Source organism: Sipha flava, unplaced genomic scaffold, assembly GCF_003268045.1.
Source record: "Sipha flava isolate LNK unplaced genomic scaffold, YSA_version1 19099_pilon_pilon, whole genome shotgun sequence".
In the NCBI taxonomy this organism is placed as follows: domain Eukaryota; kingdom Metazoa; phylum Arthropoda; class Insecta; order Hemiptera; family Aphididae; genus Sipha; species Sipha flava.
In genome coordinates, this window is record NW_020272592.1 from 1 (window position 1) to 12,151 (window position 12,151).

General features: G+C 29.4%; 3 protein-coding genes and 2 pseudogenes across 3 annotated transcripts; 4 read left to right on the forward strand and 1 right to left on the reverse strand.

The window, feature by feature from the left end:
• Positions 1-236: 236 nt before the first annotated feature.
• On the forward strand, positions 237-2,394 carry LOC112681411 (zinc finger MYM-type protein 1-like; the record flags this gene model as incomplete). Its single annotated transcript, XM_025551667.1, has 3 exons — positions 237-953; positions 1,128-1,960; positions 2,104-2,394. Coding segments are annotated over 3 exons (1,841 nt in total), but the record flags the coding sequence as incomplete, so codon positions are not given.
• An 89-nt stretch (positions 2,395-2,483) lies between these two features.
• Positions 2,484-3,983, forward strand: LOC112681406 (zinc finger BED domain-containing protein 1-like). Its single transcript, XM_025551665.1, has 2 exons — positions 2,484-2,602; positions 3,119-3,983. Exons 1-2 carry the CDS (start codon positions 2,484-2,486, stop codon positions 3,981-3,983), a joined length of 984 nt encoding a protein of 327 aa, XP_025407450.1.
• A 1,867-nt stretch (positions 3,984-5,850) lies between these two features.
• LOC112681407 lies at positions 5,851-6,896 on the forward strand (annotated as a pseudogene).
• A 1,122-nt stretch (positions 6,897-8,018) lies between these two features.
• On the forward strand, positions 8,019-8,453 carry LOC112681409 (CGG triplet repeat-binding protein 1-like). The gene has a single exon (XM_025551666.1). It carries the CDS (start codon positions 8,019-8,021, stop codon positions 8,451-8,453), a length of 435 nt encoding a protein of 144 aa, XP_025407451.1.
• Positions 8,454-8,660: 207 nt separating this feature from the next.
• LOC112681410 lies at positions 8,661-10,231 on the reverse strand (annotated as a pseudogene).
• Positions 10,232-12,151: the final 1,920 nt, after the last annotated feature.

Below are 12,151 nucleotides of genomic sequence, written 5' to 3' on the forward strand. Positions count from 1 at the left end.
CCGCCACTGAAAAGATGTAGTTAGTATTTATAATTATTTAAACGATTCCTACAATTTCGGTGATTTTATATAATATATTATCTATATTATGTCAATTTTATTATTATTTGTCTATCGTAAATAATTGTTACTGTTGTCTGTTCCTCGTGCGTTAACCGTTGTACCAAATGTACGTTTGCAAGACCGAGATCTATTTAGAAATAAATAGTATTCATAATCATTAATTTTTATTTCAGAAGAAAATTCCGGTGATTCAAATGACTCATTTAATAATAAGACAATATTAGTAGGTGAAGAAATTGAAACTTGTGTTAGTTCTATTACAACAAAATCAAGTGAAATAATTCAGGATATTGAACCTACATCTTCTTCAACTAGTTTTGAAACATTTTTTCAACTTATAAATTGTAACGATCCACCTTCTTGGGCCCCAATTACGGATAGCATTAGAGTTTACCTCGTAACGCAAGAACCTGATCAAGGTAAAGATGCTGATTTTAGCAAATCTATGTCAGTCGATGGTCGTCGATTTTCCCCTTATTGGTTTAAAAAAACTTTACCGAACAATGAAGTTATAGACAGAAATTGGTTGATTTATTCTAAAAATAGTAAAACCGTATTCTGTTTTCCATGCTGTTTATTTAAATCAAATACCTTAAAAACAGGAAGTATTGCATGTACAAACGAGGGTTTTTCGGATTGGAAAAGTATTAATCGTATTTTAGATCACGAGAAATCGGCTGATCATAGAAATCATTTCTTACAATGGAAATCTCTTGAAAATAGATTAAAAAACTTTCAATGCATTGACGATAAATTACAAAAGGCGATTTTGCTAGAAAAAGATCGATGGCGTCATATACTTCGTATAATTTTAGATGCAATTTTATTTTGCACAAAAAATAATTTAGCATTTAGAGGATCGAGCACAACAGTAGGAAATAAACATTCTGGTATTTTTCTAAATTTAATAGAATTACTTAGCAAATATGATAATATTCTAAAACAACATCTTGTAAATCATAACAAAGGAGCTATCAGTTATATATCTCCAAAAATACAAAATGAATTTATCTGTTTGTTAGGACAAACAGTTCGAAATAAAATATTATCTAAAATAAAAAAAGCAAAATATTTTTCTTTGCTGTTTGACTGCACTCCCGACGTGTCACATAATGAACAAATGGCTGAAGTGATTCGTTATGTTGATATTGACAATGGAAAAATTATAATTGAAGAAAGTTTTATAGATTTCATAAACACGGAGGAAAAAACTGGGGACGGGTTGGCTATGGAAATATTAACAAAATTAAAAGCTGATGAACTTGATGTACAAAATGTACGGGGACAGGGTTATGACAATGGAGCTAACATGTCAGGAAAATACCATGGCGTTCAGGCAGTCATATTAAATAAAAACAATTTAGCCACATTCATTCCATGCGCTGCTCACTGCCTTAACTTAAATGGCGTACATGCAGCATCAGCTAATGTTAAGGTACAATTTTTTTTCGATGTGATTCAGAAAATATATACGTTTTTTGTCAAATCAACTACTCGATGGAAAATTTTAATGGATACATTAAAAATTTCATTGAAAGGTCATTCAGATACCAGATGTGCTTCAAAAGCACAAGCTGTTAAGGCCATGAACTTCCAAATAAAAGAAGTATTTAAGGTATTACAAAATATTTCTGACTCAGAATTAAATTTGGAAACAAAATCAACAGCTAAAAATTTACTTCAATTGATCAATTTTGACTTTCTTTGCTTACTTAATATTTGGAATCAAATTTTAAGTAGTATAGATCGTGTTAATCAAGCTTTACAAAACAAAAGCTTATCGTTGGAAAAAGCTTCCAATTTGCTACTCGGGCTTAAAAATGCTTTGCAGGAAATTCGTGACACAACCATGGAAGACAATTTTACAAATGCTACAAAAGTTGCAGAAGAGTTACAAGTATCGACAATTTAAAGGAATCAAGAACAAAAAAAAGAAAAAGATTAGAACTTTATGAAACAGATGATAACGTAATAAATATTTCTACAGAACAAAACTTTCGAATTACTATTATAGACTCAATAGATATTCTTCTTACTCAGATGACATGGCGGTATGAAAAAATTATGGAAATTTCAAATGATTTTGAATTTCTTTCCGGTCATTCATTAACCAATATGAATTCACACGATTTGCAAAAAGCAGCTTCTGATCTAGGATTAAAATATAATGAAGATATAAATACTGCGGAAATAGTTGAAGAAATTAAAGATTTTAAACATTCAGTTTTATCAATTTTGCCAAGTATTGAATCAGTTACGTTTTTGGATTTATTACAAATAATTCACGATTATAAGCTTATCGATCGTATCCAAATATTGAAATTGCTATAAGGATTTTTCTCTCAATGCCCGTTACAACAGCTTCATGTAAAAGGAGTTTCAGCAAACTTAAATTGATAAAAACGTACTTAAGATCTACAATGGCTCAAGAGAGATTATCAAGCATGGCCATCATTTCAATAGAAACAGAAATCGCTAGTAAATTGGATTACGAAGAAGTTATTGACAAATTTGCCGACACAAAAGCAAGGAAAATATCGTTATAAATAATGATTATTTTATTTTTATTATTATTAATTATTATTTTGAAATACCTTATAAATAAATTTGTAAAATTTGAATTGATTTGTTTCCTTTAATATAAGGTTGAGAATTATAAACTTGTGGCTAAAAATATAATTTCTTGTTTAGCTCGAAACCTAATTAAAAATTTACTGATTTTCTTAATCTTATTATTTTATTGAAAAATATAAAAAACTGTGAGTGTGTCACCCCCTCCCCCTATCAAGGGGGCGCATTTCTAAAGTTCTGCCTCAGGATAAAAAATGGCTCGGTACGGCTCTGGTATAAGCCGTCTAGTAGGAAAACGTTAACTATGAAGTCATTACCGGATGAATATAATAAGATAGCTACCATTCTTAAATATATGTTAAGAAGTGTTAACAATGTTTCAATTACGACTGATATGTGAACATCAGATAGCAATAGAGCTTATTTAACAGTTACGGGTCAATATATTTAATGATCGTTTATATTCATCTGTTATATCAACTAGAGAAATAATTAAAATACATACTGGTGCAAACATTGCTACTTCAATTTCAGCTATTTTAATTGAGTGGGGTATTTTAAACAAAATAGTAACAATAGTTTCAGATAACGGGTCGAGTATAAAACATGCGATAAATGAACACCTTCATAAATATCACCATCCATGTGTTGCGCATACAATAAATTTAATTGTTAATGATGCAATTACTTCAAATGAAGAGTTACTTAACGTGCTAAAAAAATCCCGAGCATTGGTTGGGCATTTTAAACATAGTGTTTCCGCGTCTACTAAATTAAAAGAAATACAAAATCAAATGAATGTTCCCGAATTAAAAGTCAAGCAAGACATTAGTACTAGATGGAATTCTAGTTTGATAATGTTAGAAAGACTTATTCAAATTAAAGCTTCGTTATCTGAAGCAATAATATTTCTTCCTCATGCTCCAAATTTCTTAACTGCGTTAGAATGGGAATTAATATCTGACTGTCTTCCGTTATTAAAACTTTTTGAAATAATGACAGTTGAGTTATCTGGAGAAAATTATCCAACACTATCCATAGTTATTCCTTTGATACGAGGACTTCAGTATACATTGAGAAACAAAACGACTACAACAGCAACAGGTACTTTACTTAAAAAAACAGCAATCGAAGTTTTAGCTAGGCGTTTAGGGATATTAGAATGCAATAAAATAGTAGCAAAAGCTACATTTTTAGATCAAAGATTTAAAAAGACAGGATTAGGGTTAGTGGATAATGCAATTAATATGGGAAAATGGATAATAGATAAAATTAATTTTATAATGAAAAATACTCAAGAGAACGAAACATCTAATATGCCTATCAACGGAGAACCTAATTTATTATAGGAACACTGATAGTAGTTTCCCAAATTAGAACAACCTTATCAACTGGAATCTCGGCTTCTCTCTTAATACGGCAATATTTAGAAATGCCCTATTTAAATCGAACAAAAAACTCTTTAGACTTTTGGAAACAACACAAAAATACATTTCCTGAACTTATATTCGCTCCAATTAAAATATTTATGTGTTCCCGCGACTTCTGTTCCGTCAGAACGCGTATTTTCAAAAACGGGACAAATAACGAACGACCGTCGGAACAGACTTCACCCCAAAAATGTAGATTATATTGTATTTTTAAATAGTAATACAAATTTAAATCTATAAAATAACAGTTTTAATTAACATTGCAAGACGTAGTTTCTTATTTATTATTAATATATTTATTTTACCTATATATAATTATTATTTAGTTATTAATAGTGTTTGAAGTATGAAATATTTCACAAAAACGTGAAACATTGTATTTTTTTTTGAAAACAAATTATGATTGTTTTTTATCAATTATTAATAGTGCAGTCCATGAGTTCTTGGTATAATCATTGATATTAACAATATTAATGCAATGGGTGCCGTGGTTGACAAATTATACTATTTATACTATATTAGGGTCTTGTTTTCGGTTGTTTATAACAAATATTGGTTTTTTCCCCAGGAATGGTTTATCGTCGACGACGATGCAAGGATGGTTCTATTATTGTGAATTTTGACTATATATATTATATAAGTATTATATTTATTATACAGTTGACAGTCAATAATTTATTATCGCAATCATAATCTTAACGTTATAAACTTATAACTTATATATAGTTTCTAACAAGAAAAATACGCATTTATTTTATTCTATCTCAAATTTTAAGATTTCGTTCTGACGTCACAAAAGCAATACAATTTAGAAAAAACCGAGATATACCTAAGTCTCAACAAATTTCAGGTTTATTATAAAATAGTTTTTATTTATTTATTATCCATTGACTATTTTTGATATTTTCCATATACTTAAATCGAATAAAACAATTATTAATATTACATTTTTTCTGTTAAATTTTAGAACTCAGATCAGATATTGCTAATAGTATTTATCATAGGTTAGGCCAACATACAAATTGTGCAGCTTACTTTTGTCAAGGAGAAAAAGAAGGAGAAATAAATTTAGTACCCCAGGCTGAAAAGTGTGGTTTATTACGCGAAATAAATCAGTTATTCTTTCGGCTTATTAGCAATACATCTAGCCTTTTATCGAACGTTGATAATGACGCTTGTGAGATTTTTAATAGTGTTATAAATAAATACATCACTGGAAAAAGAATAAATTTTTCATAAAAAAATTCTTATAATACTCGAGTCGAGGCTGTTGTTATTTCATTTAATTCAAAGCAATATCTTAGGCAGGTTCATAAAACCATGCAAAATATAAGCCCAGGTAATTTTGGTAAAATTATATATTAAATACAATTATAAATCAAATACTCTAGTATAGAGGTTGTTGTAAGCATGTTATCCACAAAACAGTAAAAAAAAAACATTATTGATATTGTTGTGGGTAGTAGTGCTCTAGTACCTATAACATTTACACCAAAATTCGTATTATCAATAAAATAATGTAAATAAATAAGATTTATTGTTATATATTATATATCTAGCATAATATATGATACTATTTTTGGTTGTTTTATTGTGTATCTATAAATAATTTTTTTTTAGGAACATTCGGCAAAAAATATTTAAAAAATATAGAACGAATAAGGACTAATAGTCTAAAAAGACGACAATTGTTTTCTAACAATTCAAGTTACAAATTCAAAAGCCGACCTCGATTAACTGCAGCGGATCAAAAATTATGGGTTAGCTGAACCATTTGATCGATACAATGACCAAAGAGGATTATGACAAAAAAAAAAAAATTATTTATCCAAAAACTTAATGAGGCTGATAGAACTGAGATCGAAATTATTACAAAAGATCAAAGTAATAATTCTCTTTGGTTCAAAGAAAGAAGACTTCGAATCACTGCATCAAATTTTGGTACATATGCAAAATGCGACCGTGTACTATCTGTAAGAAAAAAATCTATAGTTTGCTATACGCACCAAATCCAAAAACAAAGCAATTAAACTATGGTAATGTCATGGAATCTAAAAATCGAAAGAAGTTCGAAGAAATGTACAATGTAAACGTACAAACATGTTGTCTTATTATTGATTCTGAGCTACCATATTTGGCAGTAAGTCCAGGTAACTAATATACTATATATTAAAATAAAGATGTATTTTTTGTAGTTATTTAGTTCTTTTAATTATTTTTTAATTAGATGGTTAAATTGGAGAAAATTCAATAGTTGAAATTAAGTGTCCTTATTATGCTCGTAATGCAGAAAGTGTAATCGATGCTTTCAACAATAAATTTGTAAGTATCAATAAAACTATATTATCAATTAAAAAAAATGTTTTGATATTGCATACTTATATAGATAATTATCATTATGATTTTATAAAGTTATAACAGTTGAAATTATGTTTATAACACATGTTACAGCTACCAAATTGGACTATAAAAGATTCTTCGATCATACTAAAACGAAATAGAAATTATTATTACCAAATTATTGGACAACTGCATATTACTCAACGCAAATTATGTTATTTAGTATTATATACCGAAAACTGGACCACTGTGGAAACAATTCTTTATGATCATTCATTTTGGATGCAAATATCTAAAAAAATAATATCGTAAGTTTTTGAAAGTACCATTACCATTCCTACTAATTAAATTGAATATGACATGAATTTATACTTTAGTTTTTATTTAAATTGTCTCTTGTCGGAACTCGTTAATCCTTTATATGGCAAAATATTGTTAATAAGTGATATCAGGGATCCGGATGACATTAGAAAAACAACAAGAAAGATTTAAAACATTTTCATTAAAAAAAATTAAAAAATCGTAGTACCTATTACTATTATATTAAACATTTCTTACTGTTTTTATTTTTAATACTTAAAATGTGTATAACAACGTTATATTCTATTTGGTTATAGATTTTACCTGTAATGTAATTTGGTTACTTCAATACACTTTAAACAATAGCAAGTATATATAATATACACCTACACAATTATAACGTAAAATATACGTAATACATTCACCAATTAGAAAACTATTATTTAAACATTTAAATAGTTTAGCTTATTGCTATACATTTGGTATTATGTATATTGGTATTATAATGTATAGATGACAAAAAAAATATAATATAATATATTTTATAATAGTATAAGTAAGTACTAAGTAGTCAGTAGATAATTAATTTATAATATTTTTATTTTAATGTAAATATTATTGTAGTATAGCTTATCCGACATTTTTCTAGTATAATTATTTGTGTACATACGAGTATTATAAGAAATAGTAATCTTAATCAATTAGTTAATAAGCGGCGCGAAAATTATACGAATATTGACTATTGTGGTAATATTATTATAAACACCAGGGCTCGAGACTTGTAGCATTTGCATATTTTTTTGTAGTTTATGAAAAAATAGCAGAGTAAGCAATAAATCCATTTCAGACAAAAATGAACTCAATACTAAGGCTTTTAGTGCATATTTTTGCATATTCTAGAGGTTTTGCTATTTTTTCGACTATTTTGCTATTTATTGCTAATTAATGTAAAAATCGAAAACTCAGTCCTGCAAAAATACATATTTCGGCCACTCATCAGTGATCAACAGTTTTGGGACGTTATAAAACTCATTGTCGATTAAAAAAAATATTCCTAAAATATCCCAATGCAAGTCAATATTGTGTTTATCGTATCTTTTATCTTAATGTTGTTTCTGTTATCGACTTCGACCATACTTGCTTATATACCCAATAATTATGGACTGTTTCGATCTACAACGACGTAATCGATTAGTTTACGTCGACTTTTGATTGCGCTCGTATGTACGTTTTTATTCGTATAGTGAATTTGTGAATTTATAAATTTTTCTTTGTTCAGCTTTTTGTTTTTCATTTAAACATATTTTTTATACCATGCCAAAAGATAAATTATCACTAGCCCGACGGTTAAGAAGCTATGTACAAGAATTCGGTTCAGATACGTTTTCACACGATTCATCTATTCTTTTCTGTAAATACTGTGAAATTAAAGTAAATTGTGAAAAAAAATTCAATGTAACACAACATCTTAAAACTGACAAACATACAAAAGCAGTTAAACGTAAACAAGAAGAATCAGTAATATCACAACAGAAATTTTTAACACATTCAAGTAAGAAATCATGTTTCAATAAAGATTTGTGTCAGGCCTTATTATCCGCTAACATACCTCTAAATAAACTTTCAAATAATCGATTCCGCAGTTTTTTAAGTACTTACACGGGTAAAGAAATTCCAATGGAATCTACATTAAGACAAGGATATGTCCATGTTATATATATTGAAACAAAGGAAAAAATTAAATCATAAATTTCTAACAAGAATTTGTGGCTTAGCATTGACGAAACTTCAGACATAGAAGGGCGTTTCATTGCAAATGTTATAGTGGGCATTTTGGAAGTAGATCAACCGGGAAAAATATTTTGAACTGGAAAAAACCAATTATTCAACGATAAGCAAACTGTTTGATGATTCTATTCAGTTAATGGGTATTGATCGTGATAGAGTGTTACTATTTTAACTGACGCTGCGCCGTACATGATCAAATCGGCTACAGCACTTGGAGCCTCGTATACTAAAATGATTGTATTCAAACCAATTTTTCACTTCATTATATTTTCCACTTATGCCCATTTCAGTCCAAAATTTCCGGTTTGGTGTAGCTCCATCGCATATTATTCCATGTATGAAAGCTCCAGCATTCTCAAGCAGAGTTATTGTTCTTAGTATCAATTGAGCGATGACCAAACCTTTTTTTGGACCTTTTGATGCAAATACCGCAACTGATTGTTCATAATTATCAGCTAGGGGCACAAACATAAACACAAGCCCATGATTAGCCTTGTCATTAAATGATTTTCCACTATCACCATCTTCACCAAAAACAATGAGTCCTATAAAATTTTAAAATAGGAATGCAAAAAATAAAAACATATAAATACTTAATATAAAAACTAAATTTATTTTCAATTACCAGTATAGGTAAGGTTTTTAGAATTTACAGATACGTTTTCGCGGGTAGACATTTCATCAAAAATTAAAATTCCGTAACGTTTCAAAGTATCCTTCTGAGCAAGGTGAAGAGCAAATAGTTCCACAAACTTAGGATCAAAACCACATTTAGTGTCAATACATGAAAGGTGTCTGAAAATAATACAAGTATTATAGAGTATAAAAATAAAAAATTAAAACCATAGACCCGATAAGAAAGTTTCGGATTTGAATTAATTACCTTCGTATTGTTCTTACACAAGGAAGTGGTAAAATGTCATTATTTAATAAAAATTTATATCCACAAGGAGACCGTATGGAGAACAACATACATAATAAACTTTAATTTTCAAAGTATCTTCGACCTTTTTTTTTATTTTTAACATTTGAAGCAGAAACAATTTCGGTTAAGGAAATACGCTGATTAAATTTTTGTCTAATCTATCTTCAAGGTTTATTGAAGAGAGTGCTGACATTTTGTCGTGTAGATAAGAAATATCATTTTTCAGTTTTTTGTTCAGTGTTTCAGCTCGAATTTTCTTCTGCCTGACTAATTTATACTTCATTTGTAATCGTTTTATTTGTGATTGTTTTCTTGGACTAAGGGTAGTATTAATTATCTCAAAAGTTGTTTTGGTATTTTTGGATAATCGAAGTATTTTACGATTTAAACTTCGTATAGCACAAGTACAGTACTGGCATATATCTTTTTCTTCTAAAATAAATTTGCACATAACGTGTCGAAGATTTCCAACTGTATCAATATAAGAGTTTTGGGACTTTAAATATGAATTTATTTTGTACCCTTTACAAATCTTAGCATTATCAAACTTCTATAAAAGGTCTACCAAAACTCCAATATTATTTATTTTTGTTAAGCCAAAAATGTTTTCAGAAATGTCTTTACCTAACACTGAACATTTCACCTTTAAATCAGTATTCAAACAAACTCGTTTCAAAATAATAGGAGTAGGCATCTCAGTTTCTTCTTTTATAATTGTGTAACAAGAAAACATGATCAATTTTTCAGGTACATCGTGTCTACTCCATGCTGTAGGAAGAATTATACTATTAAAATTTTCATAATATATAATTGTCTATGATCGGACCGCATTCTATTCCCGTGGTTTGTGAGTCGTATTTCCATTGATATTTGAGAGCTCGTTAGGCGAACGCACAACTAGTGCTTCAGCGGTCAATATTGTTATCAGGCGACACTTAGAGAATAATAATGTATTACGGGCGATATAGGGAAGTGCACTGGCGTGGTTACAATTCGTTGTATTATGTTATCAGCCTAATTTACAATTACCCCACTAGATCCTAAATCCAGAAAAAGAATTCAAGGCAATGATATTGAATTGATTTATTTCACATCTCTATTATTTTTGAACGTGTACGATGTACATTGTGGTCAATTTCATAAAAATTTTTATATAATTTTGAACATTTGACGTTTTGATGTTGATTGCGCCGCTACCGATCCTACAAGTACGGCGGTTGTCGGCAACGACTTGCGTTTTTTTGTGTTAAGGACGGGAGTGCAGGAGGGTTAACCACTTAACTCTTTAGGTCGGAAACACGTATATTTGTACAATAAACAATAAATTAATAGGCGCCCAAATAAAAATATGTATAATAATAACACAAAAAAAATAGTAATAATAATAATTAATACAAAAGAAAACCTGTCATACTGGACACCGGATACAATACCACACGACGATCAACAAACAACGACTGACAAACATTGACCATCAAATATGAAACAGCAACCACATATGATGTGTATTAACAATGGCGACGCACAGGCCCGCCGGAACTTCAACAAGTGACGGCGCACACGAGCGGCACGTCGACGATGGTCACGATAATAAAGAGACCGGCACACACGTTATTAAAGACCGGAATACGAGGACCGCACGTAAGTCACATCAACAAAAGTTGTTACACCGGACGGCGTCCACGAGTTGCTCGCTCCTTGGTTGGTGACCGACACGTACCGGCCAGAACAGCCAAAATCACCACCAGTATCCGGACGCGTAGAACCAGAGCGCGTACGTTGCGTTCGGTTACACCGCCCGAAAAAGACAAAAAAAAAGGCTCGGCGGCCAACAGCAAGGTTTACGGCCGAGACACATGAGCGGAACCGCGGGAAGGGAGAGTATCCATAAAGATAACGACACTTGTTCCGGGTTCGAACAGATATAAATCAGTTAATTTGCAATTCCTTATTGTCAAGTAATTTTTTTACATTAAATATACCCCAAGCACGGTTAAACATAAAATACTTATACTATAGGTAAGTTGATTGTGAATTTCTAACAGTTAAAACCATAATTATAGCATATAATTTTTCTTTAATTTATCAATAAGACAATAAAAAGAAGTTTTTTTTATAAACTCTATTTTTTATTCTTAACTCTTATCTTATATTTTTAACAAATTTGTTAACAAAAATTATTTGTAGTCTATAATTTTTCATTTACATATTAATAAGATATTAATTCTAATTTTATATTTTTAACAAATTTGCTGACAAAAACTATTCGTAGTCTTTTAATTTTTATTATTCTTAATTTTAATTTTAAATTTTTAATAAAAGTGTTGGTAAAAACAATTAATCATGTTCAACAACATCGATTCGGCACACTGTAGTGGAACTAAAGACACATCTAAACTTACCCCACTTATTGAGAAAAATAATATAATACAAATGTCACCGACAAAAAAAAAAAAAAAAATAAGTGAGCGAATTCAAAAAATAAGTCTTAACAACAGAGTTCAAGCTGTCGCAGATTACATAACAAAGAAACATTACAAAACAAAGAATATCAAGAAGCTTAATATTAATTTAGTTCATGCATTGTCAGCGAGCAACTCAACGCTGTGCAAACTTATTAGAAGAAATACAGAAATTAATGTTCCTGTAGACACAAAAAGTTTAATAACTAAAAATAATAAGTTGATGCTATGTCCATGTTCAGCTTTAAATGAAATTTGTAGACAAAAAAAAA